The 23002-nt window shown below is 41.2% G+C and overlaps 2 protein-coding genes across 2 annotated transcripts; one reads left to right on the top strand and one right to left on the bottom strand.

Annotated features, from left to right (window-relative positions):
• Positions 1 to 1875: 1875 nt before the first annotated feature.
• Positions 1876 to 13541, bottom strand: fkbp9 (FKBP prolyl isomerase 9). Its single transcript, XM_044052682.1, has 10 exons — positions 13126 to 13541; positions 11553 to 11698; positions 8973 to 9162; positions 8751 to 8896; positions 7353 to 7542; positions 5231 to 5376; positions 4872 to 5061; positions 3772 to 3917; positions 3381 to 3544; positions 1876 to 3277 (listed from the first exon to the last, which is right to left on the bottom strand). Exons 1-10 carry the CDS (start codon positions 13326 to 13328, stop codon positions 3098 to 3100), a joined length of 1701 nt encoding a protein of 566 aa, XP_043908617.1. The 5' UTR covers positions 13329 to 13541; the 3' UTR covers positions 1876 to 3097.
• Positions 13542 to 14714: 1173 nt separating this feature from the next.
• LOC122786401 (cartilage associated protein) lies at positions 14715 to 21672 on the top strand. The gene is made up of 7 exons (XM_044052683.1): positions 14715 to 15530; positions 17221 to 17370; positions 18704 to 18875; positions 18965 to 19093; positions 19218 to 19363; positions 20614 to 20697; positions 21236 to 21672. Exons 1-7 carry the CDS (start codon positions 15072 to 15074, stop codon positions 21281 to 21283), a joined length of 1188 nt encoding a protein of 395 aa, XP_043908618.1. The 5' UTR covers positions 14715 to 15071; the 3' UTR covers positions 21284 to 21672.
• Positions 21673 to 23002: the final 1330 nt, after the last annotated feature.

Below are 23002 nucleotides of genomic sequence, written 5' to 3'. Positions count from 1 at the left end.
CCAGAATATGTAAGGCATGGGTTTAATATTTGAGGTTTGCAATGTATAAATGGACTCTTTGCTAAAATGGGTTGATCTGAAGTAGCTACATTAATCATAGGTGTGGTTTGGGCGTAACTTGCAATAAACCACGTGTCTCATGTAGTGGAAATGTTGGACTGAGTTGCGGTGTTTTGGGTGATGTGGTATGAACAAGATGAACACGTTAACACAGCTAATTCGTTTTTTTGTATCCTGTTATGAGGCTGGGAAGACAGTACGTGGAGTACGCTGAGAATGCGGTCCGGAATCCATCATTCTGAGGAAGGAAAGCACCAGAGGAGTTGAATTGGAGGCCCTCACATACACATATATGAAATGTATTAGAGTCCAAACAAAAGCCAAAATGGAAGTTAACAAAGTGATGCTTAAATCTGATGGGAGAGAACCCAGGTGTTTTCTGGAGTATGGGAGAGCCGACAAACATGTTGTCACATTTGCTGTCATGCATTAGAACATGTACTGTGTGTTCAAACGGGGCATGAGAATGTAGAGGGAGAGTTTCTGCAGAGTTGACATATTCAATAAGAATAAGAGTTTGAATATAGTTTGAGAGAAATGCATAGCCACTCAGTCTGTTATGAGTGAATCATTTTCTCACACTAACACAAACCTAAGGACAGCTCAAGAGCGAGTGGCCTTGATGATAAAACTCAAGGCCACTACTAATGAGCATGGAAAACAGATGTTTGTGCTGAAGGTCACTAAAATTGAAAAACATGCAGAAGCTTAATACTTCTGCTGATAAAAAGAATCAGTGTTTCAGTGTTTGCAGAAACGACAAAGGTCAAAGAACCAAACAAGGAGCTGATGAAGAAATCAAGTTAATAATAATCTATATTCTTATAAATGTACTCTGTTTTGTATATCTTTATAAATGTAAACTGCTTTTGTATTTCTCCACATTAAATTGGTATGCCGCAAAGAGGCGCATCTAAAAGAGGTCACTGAGTGACTATGTTCGTGTGTGAAGTCACAGAAAGTTTACTGAGAGCCATGATGTAAAAAAAAGGTGGGGAAAAGATGGGGAAGTGAGGGGGATACTTTCAGTGTATAAATGAGGGATGCTCAGCGACTGTAAAGTCAGTGTCACAGCGTCCTGCTGTGTGCTCACCTAGGTGTTTGATTGTGGATCCAGACTCTTTATTATTTTTGCTGCAACAAATAGCTGATTTATCAAGATAAAAACTTTTTCCCAAGAAACCCCACCACGACAGAGCCAGGAAGATAATGTTTTGACCATGAACATGAGCCAAGAACATGAAGACCTTAACGGAGGATGTAAATGGAGGAGTTTCAGCTGTTTTATCACAATAACAGGGAAACATTTGGAGGTATTGAAGTATCTGATTCAGATGAACACATTAACACAGCTAAGTTTTGTCTTGAATGTGTTAAAGATGTGCATTTCATTGCATTGAGAAGCAAACAGGTGATGTCACAGGGTTTAGATGTATCGACAGTTTTACAACAGGTTTACAATAGAGGTCTATAGGTCAGGCCTGGACAATGCCTTATTTGGACGTGTCACCTAGACAATGGGACGTGTCACCTAGACAATGGGAGACAGAGGGGGACCATTTTGGTCTTCTCTATCACCAGGTGGCTTCTATACTAAGATAGAATACCGAAAATGGGCAAATGTGATGATGTCAGATAACCTTTAAAAGTATGGACCTGCTCCTCGGCGGGCAGTTGTTCGGAGATTTCGGCATGAATGTACTCTCGCAAGCTACTGCTGATTATTAACCTTTTCAGAAGATCGAGCCAATCCCAGGAAAAGGGAACATAAAGACATGACACTCAACAAAAGGACAAATAAACACAATCCAAAGGTGTTTTCTGTAGGTCAGGTCATTTAATTAGAGGTTGAGCTGCTTACATTGAAATCGTCAAGCCTCAGCAGTTTCCTGAATAAAAAAAAAAGTAAAACATAAACTACGTTCACACTCATTCACTCACTCTGACACTTGGATGCAGACAAAAACAAGAGATGGAATAACCACGACAAATAACAGTAAACGTGTGTCTGGTGAAGTCATTCACCAATAGGCTTCTAGATTGGAAATGGTGGCAAATACTCATATTGGACCCTGTAAATTTCACCACTAAGAATTTAATCAACAAGATGTGGAGAGGCAGTAAAGTTGATTAAATATAAGAAAGGAAAGAGTTAGGATATGTGTTATTGCATCACGATTCCTCTGTGAGAAATCAAATATATAATGTCATGTCTTTTCAGAATTGTTTGGTTGCTTTTCTCAATAATCCTGATTTCCTCTGACGTTCTTAAAATGTACATGGTGTAAAAAGAAATGTCATTCTAACAGAAAGCTCTCACTTCACATTATCACTTATTCTCACCTATAAATAAGTACAGTATATCACTGTGAGTGATGCTTCTGTAAGACAAGACTGTCCAATATCAGGGAAAAGAGGCAATACAATACCCAGAGAAAGAAGTTTCACACAACAACAACAACAACAACATGTTATTAAGTAGAGAAAGTACTCAGAGAGCGCAAAATCTCCACCAAGACCCATTTTTTTTCTTTTCAATCCTGAATCTGGATCCAGATCTCCAACAAAATGTTCTAGTTTCTTCCTTAGACCATAACCTGATCCAAATCTGCTCTTTACGTACAAAAAGACAAATAAAAACACAACCTCCGTAGCAGAGGTAATGACAACAGATGTCAAGACTGAATGGAGTGAGGTTTGTTCTATCACACAGGAGTGCTTTTATACCCTTCGAAAAACATACCAGCTAAAACACAACATAAAAAAAAAAAGTTGCTGGAAGAAGAGAATTAAGTCATTTGCTGTCTTCATAGTCCTCATATTAGGTCTTTTCTTTGCAACATTTGACTCTTAAACTGTGTCTAAAAGGACAAGACATGAGTCTACTATCATGTCAGTCCTCAAAATAAAACCATCACTCCACACTTGCTTAACTTACACATACAACCCCGCCCTTTTTCGACTATATCACCCACATTTCCCAAACTGTCTGACCCTCCCCTCCTGTATCCTCATCCGAGTTTTACATTCACTCCCGTCATAGTTCGTCGTGTGTGGCAGATTCATCTGCTTTAAGTTTGAACTCTGCCTCTGTGATTTTTCCATCTCCGTTACGGTCCTGGTTGGAGAACATGTTGTCGATGATGCGGTAGGGATCGAAGCCAGGCGCCAGGCGACCTTTGCCCTCGCTCACCTGCTGCATGATGTAGTCCGTAAACTGTGGAGGCAAAGGAGAAATCACAGAGGGTGAAATAAGACAGGTTTCCATGTTTAAAAAAAAAGAAAAAGTGTTACATCACGAACAACAGGTCATCTCGTACCTCAGAGGGCTCCACCTGCTTGTTTTGGTCTTTGTCCATCTCTGCAAAGAGGTCAGGTGACACGTCGTCATTCCAGATGAACATGTAGCCGTCGGGAAGTCCTTCCTCCATGTCAACCAGCTCGATGTCAAACACCAGCACCGCGCTCCCTGGGACTTCATCAGCTGCAAAACCACACACACACACACATGGCCTACTGAACAACGTTCTACAACATTACTGCAAAAATGAATGTTTGGGGTTTATTACAATTTACAAGTAAATGCTAATAGTGGAACCAATGAAAATAGCATGTTACATAGAAAGGCTAAATTTCAGTGTGGGCTCTTTATTCTCTGAGTACGTTTTTTGACTGCTCGACAAGGACAACGGGACGTTGTGTTTGACTTACTGACTCCTCGCTCTCCATAGCCCAGGTGAGGGGGAATAATAACGTGCCTCGTCTCTCCCACACACATGTCCAACAGTCCATCCTCCATCCCTGGAACCACCTGGTTGGCACCCAGGACAATGTTGTATGTCTTCCCATAATTGTGCCTGAAACAAATGAGGTCACATACGTTAACACATGGCCTCCTGATTCTCCTGAGGCAAGGGTAACATGCTGTGACACTGTCAGCATCTTTAGCATTTGCATAGTCGGTCTCGTGTTCTATTATTTCTTGTGAGACACTCAACACCTGTTGTTGATAATTCCAGGAGCAATGGTTTTATGGGAATGATACTGTTGTAAATCACACCTGAAGTCTTTGAAGCCTATCTTAAAAGATTCATATTTAGCATACCGTGTGTATATTAATATGTTCACTTGATTGTGGGTACAGCCGATGCTCATGAAAACAAGTCTACCGCCCCATGTTTGTGCCCAACCGGCAGTAAAAGGACTCACACCGAGCCTCTTTTCCATGGCTATAGCTTCCATTAAATCATTTGCTAAGCAAACATTATTTTAGTAAACTAACAACATGGAATTTATTGAAAAAGTCTGATGGCCTTGAGATAACAGGGGGTCACCTCTGAAGTGAGGGGTCGGCAGTTCTAACCTATGAGAAACAGTCAGCTTAAAAAGGGAGGTGTGGGGGAGGAGGTTTTCCATCCAGAGGGGAAGTAGAGCAGAAATACTCCTAAATCACAGTTCTGCAATCTGCACTGACCAGATGACCCTTCAAGTACCACGTGTAGTATTGAGCAACATCTAGTGGTGAAGTTCCATGATGATGCTGAATATTCATCAAAACACCTCGTCCCTGTTGACAGGATCTAGAAGTGCAACCGCTTTTGTTTCATATTATTAGGTCAAATGTAAAGAGAGTAGGGATATTGACGTACAGATGTCTCATGTGAATGGATTTGACCCATTTTTCACATGATGTGTGTCTTGTGCTTTGGCTACTCTTAAAAATATTATTATTATTGACATCTGTATGTAGGTGCACATTAACCGTCATTAAAATTTACGTAGAAACACAAAACAGTAACACATCTACTCACGTGGAATCGATGGATGTGCCGTCCATCAGGGTAGCGTTGTAGTGATATTTGACAAAGTCTCCCTTCTTTGTTTGTTTATTACATTCTTCAGGCTTGTGCGTGACAGTGATCTCGGTGCTGTCTGACGGGTTGTGGAAGTCGATGATGTCAATGTCAAACACCAACACGGCAGAACCGGGAATCTTGGTACCTAAGAGAGACATGGTATGAAAAAGAAAAACACTCATTAAACATTGAAAAGTGTAGATCAAATGTGATGGGATGCAGGAAAGAATCAACACTGGAAACGGAGTTAAAGGTAAAAATAATAGAAGAAGAATAGTATTAAATATGTGAGATCCAAGGCAGATGTAATCTACCTGTGCCCTCTTCTCCATAGGCGAGATGTGGGGGGATGGTGATGGTGCGTCGCTCTCCAACACAGACTCCAATCAGACCCTCGTCCATGCCGGCGATCACGTAGCCTCGGCCAATGTAGGTGTCGTAGGTTCTGTTGCGAGAGTAGCTGTGGAGCAGAAAAGTCCGTTTACTCAACTATTGTCATACGGCCATGAAGAAATACTACTCATAAGACCATAAGACCACTCATCCCACACAGTATACCTCCTGAGGGCTCGATGTTCATACACATTCAGCGGCGGTTTTTGCGTTCGATTCCCTCGTTCTTTTCACGATACCATGTTCTCACAAGGATTGACACAAAATGGTGGCCAACAAACCAACTGCTTTCAAAACTGCCTGTAAAGTCGCTAAATGTGTGCAGAGAAATGGCACCAAACGTAAACAAACAGACATTATTTGCCCTTTATTTCCTCTGTCTGGACGTGGCCTAAGCCTCTGGTGGACGCTCCTTTCACACTCACTTGTCGCCGGCTTATTGTGGAACTTACTCAGTCTTGCAAACAGTCCCAACGTTTTTGAGTGTGTTTCACTTTTTGTATACACATTTGCAAAATACAATTTGTTGGTGAAAATATAAAAAATGCTAATGAAGGTTTGAGACATTCAACCCATCATTTATTTTAGATCATGTCCCAGTTTTCCTGGTGTTTGCAGTAAATCCTTCCTGCAAAGAAAGACTAAAGAAACTTAGGACCACAGCGATGCGGGGGAGGTTATTAGCTGTAACTGTCAGTGCAAGATAAGATAGTGCTTTATAACTCATGTGTACCAACAAAAGGTTTCTCATGAAACACAGGAAAGACCATCATTTCCTGTGTGACTTGTGGATTCCCAGGCACACATCGCCCCATAGATGCAGACACACACATACACACACTTTAGACCTTGAGATAAGGACGACTCCCACTTAAAGTGATAATACTGAGGAACAGAAAGGTGGTCGTTCTGTGACTGCTCTCACTCACTCTCTAAGAATTATTTACAAATGTACTACTTACTTAAATCCTACTGTCAGTTCAATGATTGAAAGTAACAACAACCAAAATTTCCTATGTGCCTGTATGTGAGTGTGTGATGGGTTGCAGGTATAAGTGTTTGAGAGAGTCCAGGTGGATCCTGGGAGCTGATTGATCCTGATTACAAGGATTATTTACGTGACAATTTTGGTCGTAAACCTTTAACATTGTTTATTTAGTGTGCTGCTGGCAGTTTCTTGGGAAGAAGAGGAAGTCTCCACATTCTTGTTGCGATCAGGTTTCCCCCTAGACCTGGTCCTAACATCTCTATGTATGTTACAACATTATGTGCCTGTTCAAATATAACTGCAGTCTGATGTTAGACACCCTATGGCCTTGTTTTCTCCTGCTTGTCTGTACCTGACAGGAAACACAGCCACACATTTGCCCTCTTAGCAGAAGAAATGCTCTTTTGCAGACTGCTCTGAGCTCAGTACTTTCTGTACTTTGTTTATACAATAATCATGTGAGAGGGACATTACAGAAGTATGTCTGGGGGGGCCTTCAACTGTAACATTTCCAGCACTTCTCTGTAGCATTCAAACATGTGTTGTTGCACTCTAACTGCTCCCTTCTTGCAAGATTAAAACTTTGTCAAAACTCCTGGTCACTGGCAACGTTTTTACTTTTAACACACATCAACATGCGACACCTGCACACTAGACCTGCAACAGCTATAATTTGATAGTAAATCCGTTTTTTTCTTTTAGCTTCTTAAATGTGAGCAATGTTTGTTTTTTTTGCTCTTTTATGAGACTTTATGAGAAATGATGTTAAAAACCGTAACTAGTCATTTGAATTGACATAAGGTGAAAAAGCATTATTATTGTGGTTCGTAAGCAGGAAATGTCACAGGGTGGTTTTTAGGTTTCTATTCAGCTCACAGTGTGTCTTCAGTGCATAGAGAAATGCTGCCTCCTTGAGACTGATGTAGGAACAGCAGGCATCAAAGCGGAAGTGAATGTACGTGCTGTATAAAGCCTGGTCTGATATTTGAACACAAACATCTATGTAAAGCCTCACTGTTTGAGTGTGATGATGAACACTGAACAAGTTCACACACCTGGAATCAAAGAACGTTCCATCGAGGAGGCTGCCATTGTAGTGGTAACGCACAAAGTCACCCGCGACGGACTTCCTTGTGCAGGACTCGGGCACTTTCTGATTGGTCACTGCGATTCCATCTCTGGGGTTGTGCAGGTCCAGGAGAATGACGTCAAACACCAGAGACGCCTGTCCTGGGATGTCACTGCCTGGAGAAACGGGACAGAAAAAAAAGGTTAACGAGAGCACATTAATCCAATTTTGTGCGTCACTTCATTGGCTACCAGTTCATTTTTGGATTGATTTAAACATTTTTTTATTTGCTTTTAAATGTCTTCATGGTCTATCCCCACAGCATCTGTGCGACATGCTTAAGCCTCACACTCTCTCACGCTCTCTCAGATCGACAGATCAGTCACTGTTGGTCGTCCTTAAGATGAAGTTTAGAGGTGCATTTTCAGTTGCTGCTCCAAAACTGGAGAGTTTTAAGTCCTCTCTGAAAACACATTTAACTTAGTTCAATGTGTTGGCTTTTACTTGTCTTTTATTGTTTTTACTTTTGTATTTGTCGTCATGTCGGTGAACAGCACTTTGTGCTTTATAAATGAAGTTGAATTGGATTGGAATGTAAAGAAACAATCAATGTAAATGTATATGTATGTATATATATGTATATATATATACATACATATATATATATATATTAGTCCGTGTCTGGTGAGTAAATAAATGTCATTCTTAAAATGATTGTTCAATGCAACCTGTTACTGTGGTAACCATGCATGATGTCACTAGAGTGTGACAGTAAATGTTGGAAATGCTGCACTAGGAGACAAGCAAGTACGACTGAGTAGTGATCATTTTGACAATTCTATTTGTCAAAATAGTATATTATTTATCTCTGAGCCTTTCGACCTTGATTCTTTGTTGTAATTGTTGAATGTGTTTTACTGCACATGACCGGCCTGTATACACAAACAAAGTAATTTGTGAAAACCTTTTCACAAGGTTTTCACAAATAACTTTGATCATAAAATGAAGTTTTTAATAAAGAGCAGTGTATTCGATCAATCAACACTCCTCCACTGAATGTGCCCTATGACTGCAGCACCTGTTGTATCCCACTCCTATCACTGATTTCCATTGACTTTCAAATAAGTGGAGGGTTTTAAGGACTGGTGACTATCTATTCATTCATTCATTCATTCATTTACTGCAACCATTTACTCTTATACTCACACCTATGGTCAATGTTCAATCAGCATGTTTTTGGACTGTGGAAGGAAAGGAGAACCCAGAGAAAACCCATGCACACACGTCAGCCTGGGTCACGAACCTGGACCTTTTTGCTGTGAGGCAACAGTGCTCGCCACTTCCCGACTGTGTAATTAATTAAGAAGAAATAGTGAACACTCACCATCTCCATTCTCTCCATATCCAAGTGACGGAGGCATCGTGACAATGCGTCTCTCTCCGACACACATTCCCAGAAGCCCCTGGTCCATACCAGCGATCAGCCAGCCGATCCCAACATACGTGTCATACGTACGCATACGTGTGTGACTATGGAGGAGAGAGGTTTGTGAGTGCGAGTGCGAGTTTTTTTTCTTTTTTCTATAACAGATTGTGGGGAACAAACCTGGAGTCAAAGAGCGTCCCGTCCAGCAGTGTGCCGTTGTAGTGGTAGCGGACGTAGTCAGAGACCTCCACCTTTCTGGAGCAGGTGGACGGTGTGTGGTAAGTGTTGATCTGGACGCCGTCTTCGGAGTTCCACACGTCGAGCAGCAGGACGTCAAAGTGGAGGATGGAGTCGGGGGGGATGATGTCAGCTGCAGAGAGGAGAGAAAAACGAAAACAGGTCAGTCCAGAGGTCTTCACGTTCCTCAGTCCCGGTCACAGAAGATACAGCTCTACATTGAGCTGCTCTGATATCAGCTCCAGTCAAATTCAACTGTCAAACGTGAGACGTTGACGACTGTCTTTGTCACACGTATGTTAGTAAACTGTCAATATCTTTTATGGGTTGATTATTAAAAAAATGGCAAAAAGATCAGCTCTATCCCAAGAACTTCAAGAGAACTGGACCATTAACGTTTGTTTAGAGCTCATTTAAAGAAATCGTTCGTACTCAGGTCTAAATAAAATGCACTCATTTCCTAATTCCTTTATTACTTTCCTTTCTTGTGTGATTTTATGATTATACAGGGTTTATCGATGCATTTGTTAAGACATTATTTGGATTTACAGTAACAAGGTGAGATGGAAGGTAAGAGATTGTATGCATCTTTCTTTCTTTCTTACTGTGAGTATGGGAAAGTCAGAATCAACACAAAACTAACATTTGAGCTGAATTATCTTACTTCTGTTCGCCTGTCTTAACAGTTCTCCAGAGCATTTGTGCATCACTTAGTTTGACATATCAAAAAACACACACTGCCTTCTTTTCACCATGCAAGTATCAAATAAGTTCAACCAAAACTAAATTGTGCATCCTTATCCATACTGCCAATCAAACCATGTAAAAAAACATACATCAGAAGGTCCATGGTCCGAGTGATTTCAAGGTTTGGCAATAGTTAAAGAGGATAGAGGATAAAATGATAGTTTACAAATGTGAATGTGGTTTTGTGAATGAAAGTGAAACCTGTAACAAATCACTGTCACTACATGGTAAGTAGTTTCTACCCAGTCAATAGAGAAAAGCCGAATGTGTGGTGAGGGTGTGGTTCATTTGGTATAATGCTCCTCACCCGAGGAAGGTGAGGAAGGAAGTTGTAAGTCACAAGGTTTCAGATTCACTGAAAATGAAACTTTGAAAAAAGGTTTAAATTGGTTACGGATGGACAGAGGCCCGCGGGCCAACCCTGGCATAAAATAACCTCTCTGCTCTTCTCTTGCATGAGGAGTGCAGCAGCTGTGTGTATGTGAGTGGGTGTGTGTGTGAGAGACAGCACAGTAAACCTTTACTACTTTCTGGTTAAAACTCTCTCTCCACCTCTTCTTCCTCCTCCATCTTATTTCTCTATTTTCTTTTCTCATGTTCTGTCTTATACAGAGGACATTCAGACAGCCTGAGCTTTTACCTGTCCACACATGCCCCTCTTTCTCCCATTATCTAAGTATTTCTCATGCACACGCCGAAACACACATTCTTCGGGCACTGCAATGAATTTATTTGGACAGTCTAAACAAAAACATTTCAGATCTTAGCCCTTAACTTAACCACTTCCTCATGAAATGAGGCCAGGTTTTGGTCTCTGTGACGACTACTGGTCCTGACAAGGTCAGTGTTTATTCCAGAAAATGTCCATAAGAGGTAACAAATACACACGCACACAGGTCTCTAAATAAAAACACTGCCATGACATTATTTTCTCTTGTTCCTACAGCTATTTAAACCACTTTCGTCTTATGTTCTGACACAAACACACCGACAGACTTTTTTATTTCCATATAAATCATGATGGGAATGTTTATCTGCCTGCCTCTAATGTTAAGGCATTTGAAATGGCTGAAAATCTAGACTCAGTCAGAGCAGCTCAGCCATCTGCAGTCTTGTATAAAGTACCTAAATGGGATACTTTACATTGAGTAGTAAAGTAGCTTACCAGAAAATGATTTTGGTAGAAGTTGAAGTCACTTTTTTTATAATATTACTTAAGTAAAAATCTAAAAGTGTATGACAACTCCACTTAAGTTTCAAAAGTCATTTTCTGATATAAAACGTACTTAAGCTTTAGAAGTTAGGAGTTAGGCTTGAGCCATGGTGGCTCATTGACCAGGCGAGTTGTCTTTCAACTGGAAGGTTGTGGGTTCAATTCCTTCTGATTTGATTTGGTAGTAATGAGTAACAAAGATAGTTAGAGGAAATGTAGCGGAGTAAAAGTAAAAGTTGCTTGAAATATAAATAACAAAGTAAAGTACATAAGTAAGTATGTGAAGTTTGTACAGTAACAAAGTATTTGTACCTTGTTACATAACAACACAGCTGATCTACGTCCTGTGTGATGTCCCTCTGACATCATTCCCTAAAGGACTTTCAGGAACAGCCTGAAAGACTCTGATACTCCAAAACCGTAATTACTGCTACTAAAGTTTCTTATTGTTGCAGCGAGCGGTGCCAGCCGGGTGCTCCCTCCTCTGACAATCTATCGTGACGACTCTAAGCAGCGTGCAGAGGACATGTTTCATTCAGCCTGTGGCATTTGTATATACACACCGTATCCCCGCTTCCCATAGGCCAGCTGAGGTGGGATTTTGACCAGCCTTCTCTCATTGACACACATCCCCACCAGAGCTTTGTCCATCCCCTCGATCAGCTGCTTCTTACCCACAAACACGTTGTAGGTGCTGCCGCGATCATAACTGAAACACACACACACACACACACATATATATAAGCACATTATATAAGGACATGGAAGTACACATATTAGTTTCATTGCTTGTATGAAAGTAACAATTAGGAATGGGACAATACAATATTCAGTGTTGGTATTGGTTCAATACTGGTCAAAATCACTGGATGGCATATTAGTAAATAGACTTTGCTTTTTCACAGCACTGCACTTGTTTAATAGATTCAACATACTTTACCAACATCCATCCACCCTTACACATAAGACAGTTCTGATTGTCAAGGGATGTGATAGTTTGAGGGAATCAGGTTCAGTCCAAAGTGGGCCCTGCTGCACCTCAAAGACCTGCACCTGAACCTCCGGGTGTGTGACGTCTCCTGGTTCATTGACACTGCGATGCGTTTAAAGGCCTTGCGATTGAGCTCAATGAGGTTGGATGTGGGAAGAACTATTATTTTTCACCTTTGTAATCCTTACATATCAGCTAAATAGTTAAGTCCAGGCTGTTCACTTTGACATACATCACTAAAGTTGTGTGACCAGAGTGAGTAGGGGATGCAGTGATCATATTTTGAGATAAAATAAGGAAAAAGTTCAGAAAGAAAGAAAGACAAGGCTGCTGTATCGGACTGATATCAGTATTGGTAGATCGCCATGACTGTGATATCAGTACTGATAATTTGGGTGAGGTCAATAGGTGCACATATTCAGAGTATAATATTTGGGGAGCACGATTTACATAATTTGTTATCAGTGTCCTGGGGTGATGAAGTGATCATTCTGACTTTCTTAGGAATGTGCAAATGTTCCTGGAATTTCTTCCTGAACCAGTGAAGGTCCCACTTTGACCATTTTTCTGATTCAGCCGACCAGATGTACCACTGAGGATTAAATCACCCCTATGAACGACTGAAAGCAGACTCTAACAGTTGAGATAAGGACTAATATGATCACATTAGTGAGCAATGATCTAAAACTCTGAAGATTGAAAATCTGAACACGAGACACATTTCAGAGACAGATTTTGCTCAGGTTGGTTTTAAACGTCTTTATGGTCAGAGAACATTAAACACAACTGTTGAGTATCTGAGGCAAAACATTCATGGGAACTGTGTTCTATCTCAAATTTTGTTTTAATCTTAACATTCTTAACATCTTTTTTTTAATATTATAATATTAACGAAAATGATATCACGGTATATCATTGTTGTAAAGCCCGTCCCAAGAACAAAGTCTGGGAGAGCTGGAGTTGATCATATGTGGCTCCACAGCTCAGTCCAATACTTGCCTGCGTGGCTCTCAGGGGCGAACCACTTCACGCGCACTTTTACGCATCGCGCACGCTGTTCGCACCGTGCAGCCGCTCTGCTCTGCAGAGGTAGAGATAGAGAGCGATAGAGAGAGATAGAGGAGTTTTTTTTGCGTGCTACTCACCTGGAGTCGAACTTCTTCCCGTCTGGAAACATGCCGTTGTAGTGATACCTCACGAAGTCTCCCACTTTGACGGCGCGCACGCACTGCTCCGGCACGAAAGTTTTCTCAATGAGGATGTCGTCTAACGGTACCGGGGGAGCGTCGCAGGCGGCGAACGCCACCAGAATTGACAGAAAGAACATGACCTGCAAGCACTGGATCATTTTCACTATCGACGAACCACGGAACCGATGGAGATGAGCCTGAGCACGACCTGTGTGTGTGAGAGTGTGTGAGAGTGTGTATGTGTGGCCTTCCTGCTCCACGGTACCTCAGTTCCCTTTACGGCGACTTGGATTGAACTCCCTCCCAGCGTTACAGCACAGGAAGGACTGAGTGTCAAGCTACAATCAAGAAAACACAACATCCGGTTACAGTGCAAAGATTAAAAATCATAACAGATAGATAGATAGATAGATAGATAGATTGATGAAATGTGAATAAATAGGTTCTAAACAATCCACAGCAATACAAATATTAGGAAAATATTGGAATATAACATTCATAAAATATAAGGATATACACACCACAGCTATACAGAGAATGTGGAATGAACCTTGAGCAACACAAATATTTAAGATTTGTCAGATTGAAATAGCTGAAATTTGATGATCTAGTAGATTATCTCATTCTGCAAATACTGTATAAGGCACACAAGATAATTATTTCAAGCAACTTAAAGAAAATGTAAATAAATTAAAGTCCTTACAACATTAACAGAACAGATATCTTTTTAAAAAACCAAGAATCAAAACCAGTTTCAAGGAACAGTGCCACGGTGTAGGAAGTCAAGACAAATTGAGATTAGTAAAAAAAAGGGATCACAATCAATTAAAATATTTAAAAACGTTATTAAGATTCACATCTTGAATAAATATGACGTAATTAAGCTCTCTTTTTTGTATAAACATATATTGTGTGTATTGTGAACAGAATTACTGTGAAGGAAAGGCAGATATTTTAATATTTTCTCCTTTATATATTCCTTTTTTATATTGTTATCTTCGTTAGAGAAGTCATGTTTATGTTTAATTCTTTAAAAGTATGAAATAAACTTCAGTCAAAACGTACGTTGTGGTGCTCTTATTTTGAAATACTTCCTGCCTGTGTCTCTACCTCCCTCGCTAACTTGACGCACTGTGGGATTTGGGGATTGAATGGGATAGTTTGGCACCACGTATCGCTCTTGCGCAGTGCAGCCCCTCAGATGTGTCAACGTGGTAACACTGGGGTCTCCACTCCTCTCTCACACACACGCACACACACACACACGCACCCACACCCACACACATCGAGTCACGCCTAATGACATTCAGAGACTCTAACCACTGGCACAGCACATAAAAGTTCATCCTGAACATGATGCTGAACATGGAGTCTGTTGTGTTTGTAGTGTACGGGTCGTGTTTTGAAAGGGGGTAGCGCGAGCAGGAATGTTTCTACGTGGCAGTGGGAGGAGGAGGAGGAACAATCCACTCTCACCCGGGGTCCAATTAGTGAGTGAGCGGAAGTAGATTTAAACTTTAAAGGGACGTGTTTTATGACACTTTCTGGTCCCAAAAATCAAACTAAATAACAACATCAGGCGTGTGGCTCCTACCACGGAGTGTAGCGCAAGTATCCAAGAGTTATGATGAATGATGACGTTAAAGTTTCACTGTAAATACAGAGCAGTAGCACTGATTTAGCACAGGATTCTTATGTGTGTGTGTTTTGGGAGGAGGAGCTCACGCAGCCCCCACCCGCCGGCCCGAATGATTCTACCCAGCGCCCGGGGGAGGGAAGGCTTTGTCCGGATACGTGGTGGAACTTGAGGCGGTCCTTGAGTCCCACGCACACAGATAGTCCGGGATCATCCCACCCAGCAGCTCCCTGTCCACCATTTACCAAACTTTAAAAAAAAAAAAATGGCCCCGTCCTCTTCACAAGTCTTGTGCGCGCTTGTCATCGTGTTTTCCACCTCAGTCGTGAACTCCCAGTATGAGAAATACAGCTTCAGGAGTTTCCCCCGACACGAGCTGATGCCGCTGGAGTCCGCGTACAAGTACGCGCTGGACCAGTACACCGGGGAGAAGTGGAAGGACACGGTGGACTACATGGAGGTGTCTCTGCGTCTCTACCGGCTGCTGCGGGACAGCGAGGCCTTCTGCAACCTCAACTGCAGCTCCGTGCGCCTGGACGACGAGCAGAAGTTCGCGGAGTTTCCAGAGCTGCGTGCGTTCGGGAACGTCGTGAAGAGAGCGCAGTGCCTGAAGCGCTGCAAACAGGGGCTGCCCGCGTTCAGACAGACCATGCCGAGCCGGGACACCCTCGAAGAGTTTGAGAAGAGAGAGCCTTACAAATATCTGCAGTATGCCTACTTCAAAGTAAGCAGACTTTCCAGTGCATGTGGATCCTCAGGCAGTCTTGTATAAAGCACCTTAAAACGTACATTAAGGTATCTTAAATGTACCTTAAGGTATCTTTCCAGACGTTGGTAGAAGTTGAAGTCAGTTTTTTTTTATATAATATTACTCAAGTAAAAGGCTTAAATTATATGACATAAACTGTATCTCATGGTAGGGCGAGCTGTTTATCAAATGTGAGGTTGTAGGTTCGATTCTATATACGTGTCCTTGAGCAAGACACTTAACACCACGTTGCAAAGTGTGAATGATAAAGCTGTAGTGTAAAGCAGCTCATCAAGACTAGACAAGTGCCATATAAATACAGACCATTACCAACTCTTCTTCTTCTTCTGGTTTTATAGTAACAAGTAACAAAGATAGTTAGAGGAAATGTAGTGGAGTAAAAGTACAAGTTGCTAGAAATATACCAATAAAAGTTGTATTGGTTTTACATGTTTGTTCACCAGTTTCATATGTGAAGTAGGTTTTACCAAACAGTATTATAACAAAAAACAACAAACATAACAACAAGATAAGATGAAAGCAGCCCCAGGATCAAAAGAAATCAGATAACATCATGAAAACTGTAAATATAAAAATGAAAATAATGTGCGATAAACCAACAATACAATGTAACAACACCACTTAGAAGTTATCAACAAATGTTCATGATGATTATCATTAGGACTGAGGGTTATTGACAACTGGGTATGAAATAAAAGTGTGCATATATTCATGCATCCTTAATGTAAATAATACTGCATCAAAATACACGTAGGTAGAGACAATAAGTAAAAATGAATCAATCAAAAATAGAGGCATCAGTATAAATCTATACATGCTACACTAGCTCCTAAATGAATTTGGTTATGTGTATATATCTAATTATTAATCATCGTCAAAGTGTAAAGACTGTACAAGCTCCTCCTCATGTCTGCAAGTGGTTTGTGGAGGAATAAAGTTTGGGATCACAGTTGGATTAGATTTAAATCAGGCAAAAAGTGGGAATATTAGATTTAGAGGTTTGTAGTTGTTGAGGTTGAGGTAAAATTAACTTATAATACACAGACAGATGAGTTAAATCAAAGGGAAAAGGCAGATCATAATGAAATGAAATGAAATGAGACATTTAACAAATGCAAATGCTACCACATTGGTGGGATTCATGCATTTTGCATCCCACCATGCATTGGTGGGATTCTGGTTTGAATTCATTTATCGCTAAGTTATTAATGTGTAAAGATATTTAAGGAACAAAAGCAAATTTTTAAAGTCCCCTTTGCACACAGACAGTAGAAGAAGAATGTAAATAACTCTCTCCAACGGGATTTGGAGAATAATTTCAGTTTATTCAGTTTTACGTGATCCCACCTGCCCGTTAAGAAGCATAGTGAACTGATAATAACTAAGGATCACTTTGTTGGCTGGCACCATCATCAAAACACTCCTCTAAATGTAGCACTGGGAAATGAGCTAATCTCTACTAAGGTAGTAGTTTGATTTTGGCACCTCAGATTATCCAGTAATTTGGCATAAATTGGCAGTTCTTGGTCATATTATCTGGCATAACATTGGGTTAGTACAGCATTTGTATAGTTTACTGTAATGAGAAGCACACACACACACACACACAAACAAAATAATCAACAATAATATGTGTTTGTCTCAGTCGAACAACCTGGCCAAGGCCGTGTCTGCGGCCCACACCTTCCTGCTCAAACACCCAGACGATGAGATGATGCAGAGGAACATGGCGTACTACAAGAGCCTGCCCGGTGCTGAGGAACATCTCAAAGACCTGGAGACAAACTCCTACGAGGTATTATACATTATACTGTGAGAAATACACATGAGAGGTTATACCCATAAATCCACATGTCTCTGTGTGTGTGAACATACACACAAACCATCCTATGAATGGCTCTGTGGCTGCTGACGTGGACGCTGTCATGGGAAGGGTAATACTGAGGTTGTGCTTCCCCGGGATTATCAAGGGCTGGCAGGGATTAAAGAGGTGGAGATCATGGAGGTTCTCTTACCACCTTCATTGTCTCACAGATATGACACTTCACCAATACATGCATCAGCACATGTAAAACATCACATTGCAGACATAAGAAGACAAAACATTTCATAACTAGCACAAAAAAAGGTTGTCAATCCACATCCTGGTAATTTATCATTCATTCAATCATGCTTTATCCTCCAGGATAAAGGATGAGGGTCGCGGGGGGGGCAACGGTGCCGTTGAAAGGCAGGGTCACAACCTGGACATGTCGCCAGTCCATCACAGGGACACATAGAGACAAACAACCATTCACTCTCATACAATTTAGAGTGTCCAATTTGATATGTTTTTTTGGACTGTGGGAGGAAAGCAGAGAAACCCACGCACACCTTTTATTGCTTGGATTGGTGATATTTCCTTCTTGCTATATTCAATTTTTGAAACAGTAAGTGAGTAGTTACAGACAGGAACCATGGCCAGAGAAAGGTCCAGCAAACCAGTCCAGCTGGAATTGAACTGTGGATGCTATGAATACACGGCTTACATCTCATTATTTAAAACGGCTGTCAGCGAGGTCAGTGTTTGACTAACTTTTGGGTCACTTAACTTCCTAACGTCTGCTGTAGCATTCAACTCCCCCCACTCCCTACGTCAGGAGCCATTTATTCATGAGGAAAACAGAGCACAGGCGACTCGCTTTTTGTGAAGGAGCGGCTCCAGATTGTACAGACACTGATGTCAACTCATTAGACGTCTCTGCAGAAAGTGATAAAGATGATAATAGTAAAAAAACAACCATCATATTCTCACTTACTCATTCTATCGCTTTATCCTCCACATGAGGGGCGAAAGACGGAAGATCCTGGACAGGTTGCCAGTCCATCGCAGGTCCAACATACAGAGACGAAACAACCCTTTACTCTCACATTCACGCCTGTGGTCAGTTTAGTGTTCAATTAACTCAATTGTCAGTCTGCACAGAAAGGCCCTCGGTAGATGGGGGATTCAAACTGGTGACCTTCTTGCTGTGAGGCAACAATGTTAGCCACTATTATACTGTAGGACCCCAATGTTCAAGGTGTGAATCTTTCGATCGTACGACAGTTAAAAACTGAGCAGTCTGTTTTGTCACGTTGTATCGCAGACGCTGTTTGTGCGCGCAGTGAGGGCGTATAATGGAGAAAACTTCCGTACCTCAGTATCGGACATGGAGCTCGCACTGAGGGACTTCTTCAAAGTCTACGATGAGTGTCTGGCTGCATCAGAGGGTCCACGCGATGTCAAGGACTTCAAAGACTTCTATCCCTCCATAGCTGGTCAGTACTGATAGAAAGACCCTCCTCCAGGCTCTCTCTGTGTCTCTCTTTAACATTATTTGTTCATTATTGATTTCTTTTCAACCCAGATCACTACATTGAAGTCCTCGAGAGGAAAGTGAATTGTGAAAGTGACCTGACGCCAGTTGTCGGAGGATTTGTTGTTGAGAAGTTTGTGGCCACCATGTACCACTACCTGCAGTTTGCTTATTACAAATGTGAGTACTCCACCTGTGACCGCAACATAGTTATTCTTCAGGATCTCAGTGGAAGGTCAGTAGTGTTCGTGTCTAACTTTTAAGAAAATCCCTGGAACGAGGTCCTTGTGTTTTGTGTTTGCAGTAAACGACCTGAAGAATGCAGTACCATGTGCGGTCAGCTACCTCCTGTTTGACCCCAATGATGAAGTTATGAAGAACAACGTTGCCTATTACAAGTTTCACCAAAACAAGTGGCAGCTGACAGAAGAGGACTTCCTGCCCAGATCAGTGAGACATGTTCATAAAATGCACTTTATACACTCAAAATCAAGCACAAAAAAAGCCTTGATTTTGTTTTTTTGCATCCATCTATCCATCTTAAAAAACAAAGTGGGAAAATGTGGCAATGTATAGCATGTAGCTTATAAATAAATGTCCATCCTGTCACGCAAAGAATTTGCGTGACAGGATGTAAAGAGTGAAACTTAAGCTGGAAAACAACATGGAGCACACAAAAAACTGGAGAAACACACAGGACTGAATCACAACCAAAGACTAACTGATAAACCAAACCAGAGCAAACCAAACCAAATGACCCAAGACAGGCAGTTATTTTGCTTTTCCATTGGCGATAGTACCTGGTATTTTTTTTTAGTACCTACTCTGGTGAAATTCCAAACGAGCTGAGCCAAGCTGAGCCGATACTATGTGTGACATCATCAGACTGCTGTTCACCGATTGGTCAGTCATCACTGGACGAGTCATGAAACCGAACAATGCCAAACTGTAGATCAGTTAAAAGCTCTTAAAAATCCCGAAAACTTGCGTTAATCTCCAACATTTAGCACGGAATTGTCTAAAATCTCAATAATTGAGGTGAGGTGTAGTGGAAGAGCGGCATTATCCTCCAGGGAGGCAGGGACAATCAATCACAGGTGTGACCAAAAAGACACAGGTGAAACACATTAGGGTGGGGCAGGCAATCAGGGAAGACAGGACAGGAAGCAGAACTACGCACAAGGTACAAGAGAAAAACTTCAAAATAAAACAGAAAGCAACACAAGTTGAATAAATGTTTTGTCATTTTGAGTTCAGAGAATACTCCAAGCAGAGGTGGCGGCAAAACTGAACGCTCTTCTCCCCCAGTTCAGTCTGAACGTGTGAAGCAGCGTGAGGGCTTGTACTTCTTTGCAGAAAAACAATGAAGGCCAGCCAGGTGTAAGATATAGTTCACAGTGGTGTGTGAGGCGACTACAACCAAGTACGACCAAATACGAACTCCAAAGACTGGAGACGTTTGGCTGAAGCACTCATTATGCAAGATGTTGCCATAATGTTACATCATTTCTGCTCACAATGACCAAACTGAGGCAGAAAAATAACAGCAACAACAACAACACAAATCTTACTTTCGGCATGTTTCCCTGTTACTATTTCTGCAAGGATTGATTGAACTGATTTGACGTGTGCTTTCTCCATTGTGTCTTTGTTTGACGTTACATTATTATTGTGTTTGTGTGCGTGTGTGTCTGCTGCAGGAGGGAGTGCGGTACTACAATCAGACCACCATGCAGCTACAGATGCTGGAGTTCTCCAGACAGCGTCTGACAAGTGATGATGAGGTATGTGTGTGTGTGTGTGTGTGTTTACAGATGCTTGTGTGTCACTGCATCACACATAGACAACATATGTAAAAATATGACATGACAGAAAGCTTCTAGCCCACTAGGATCAGTCAGTAAATTCCCATGGAGTCTGTTGAAGTGTGGATTAGGTCGTCTGCAGATCCCGTGGGCTGTGTCCTCCGGTAACTTGTGAAAAAAACCTACTTCAGTGTGGTCACATGATGTCCTGCAGTAGTACAACGTGTGCCCTGTCTTTACGCGACTGCAGTGTCACAGACAGCCACGGGGTGGCAGCATCACATTGCATTTCTTAACATTATTCTGGTGCAGCACAAGGACTTCAGGGCGACCCAACATTAGATAGATAGGATTATACAGTACACTACATGGAACACAAATGTTTAGTACACTTTGATTGTGACCTGTGTCATAAGGCAGAGAAAGACAAAGCACAGACGGGTTTATTTATTCACATCCACACAGTGTGACATGTCACAGACCGTCCTGAGCCATCTCTGTTTTTGTGTGTCTGCAGGGGGAGGTGGTCGAGTTTATAGATGAGTTCCTGGATGAGGATAAATAGTCGGCGTTGGAAACACTGAAGAACAAACACACACACACACAAAAGAAAATCAAGCAGCACCAGTTTGTATTTATTGTTATTTTTTTGTAAAAGGCTCTGTTTGGTCACTGTGGTTTGAACCTGCAGCTTCACGTCCTGAATATTAATCCTGAATTGTCCACAATTTGGGATCATCCATTTCAGAGGGATACACACACAGTGGTTGAATGATTTAAAGGCAATACTGAAAACAGAGACATTAGAGTATTTTTTACTGTTAAGTTAATGAATTCCTCTCCTCTACTGTGACTAATAGTGATGTTGTCTTTCAAAAAGTGTAATTTTACAATTAATGCTGTCATACAGTTAATGTTCTGGTCAATAAAAAATGTCATAAAATTATTACATGATGCAGTTTCCCCTCAGGCTTCATTTGTTTTTGTTGTTATCCTTTATTTATCCAGGAATGTGCCATTGAGATACAAGATCTCTTCTTCCAGGGAGTCCTGTTCAAGATAGCAGCATAGACAAATAGTACGAATAGAAACAAGACAATTTCAGATATAAAACTCACAACAGAATGCAAAAGTTAAAAGGAGGTTATTAAGAGTGTGAAAAAGAAAGTGCAGAAGTATTACAGGCCATACCAACAAGATCCTTAATCCGAACCCCCTCAAAAAGGTTATGTAAAACAACAACATTTGTTGCCTTTGAATGTGTGTGAAATTGTGGTTTTTTTGTACAAAATGTGTTTGTTCTAGGTCCACAGTTCTCAAACTGTGGTATGTGTACTGCCAGTGGTATGCAAGCTTCCTCTGGTGGTACTTGGGGTAAATCAGAAATACTGTTCTACTGTATATATCAGTATATGTGGGTAAAAAATAACAATTAGATAATAATAATTAGAGTCACCTTATTAGATCTTCATCTAATGTCACTTTACCAGTGTGTGAAGTAAAAGTGAGGAAGAGCAAATGATCTTATTGTGAATAAATCTGCCTCCTGTTAAAAGTCTATTTACACCACTGAATTTTAACATTGGTGATAATGGTGTTACTTTGAGAATTCCATATTTTCTCAGGTGGTATAAAAACTTTGAGAACCACTGTTCTAGTTGTTGTAAAGCAGTAGTGGGCACCCGTAATGTTTTATTACTGCCTCCTTCTGTGTCATAACCATCACAACCACCCAGGAACCAATGAGCTCAAAGAAAGCTGCGAAACGTGACAACATGGAAGGTGGAAACAGGGGAGTGTTTCATGTTTTGGAAGGATCTGAAGGAGTGAACAGCACAGCAGGATGTTTGCAAAGAAGCCGTCAGATGAAACCCAGTGCTGTGCTGAGGAGAGACGAAGAGACACGGCCAGAGAAAACACTGAGTTGTTTAATAATGTTTGAACATTGAGTCTCCGTGCAGTTTGTCACACAGTGATGCTAAAAACCCACAGGGGAACATTGTCTCTGTATTACAGCGTGTGGCTCTCTGTCTCCTCTGCATTGTCGTACTTATTTCATTGCTTCTCTTTATAAGAATGCTTTATTTTACAAATGTCCTCTTATTTTATACCACATTTTGTGAGAGAAGCAGAAGATAACAGCTGCTAAAAGGAGTTTGGAAATGGTCAACTGAGGTCACAGGTCAAGGTCACATGTCACACTTACACAATGTGAAAAGTGAGTGGTTATGTTTGACTCTGCTGGACACAAATATGGAAACGGAGTTGAAAAACCACCACGGAG

Source organism: Solea senegalensis, linkage group LG20, assembly GCF_019176455.1.
Source record: "Solea senegalensis isolate Sse05_10M linkage group LG20, IFAPA_SoseM_1, whole genome shotgun sequence".
Taxonomy (NCBI): Eukaryota; Metazoa; Chordata; class Actinopteri; order Pleuronectiformes; family Soleidae; genus Solea; species Solea senegalensis.
This window is presented reverse-complemented; position numbering and strand designations above follow the sequence as displayed.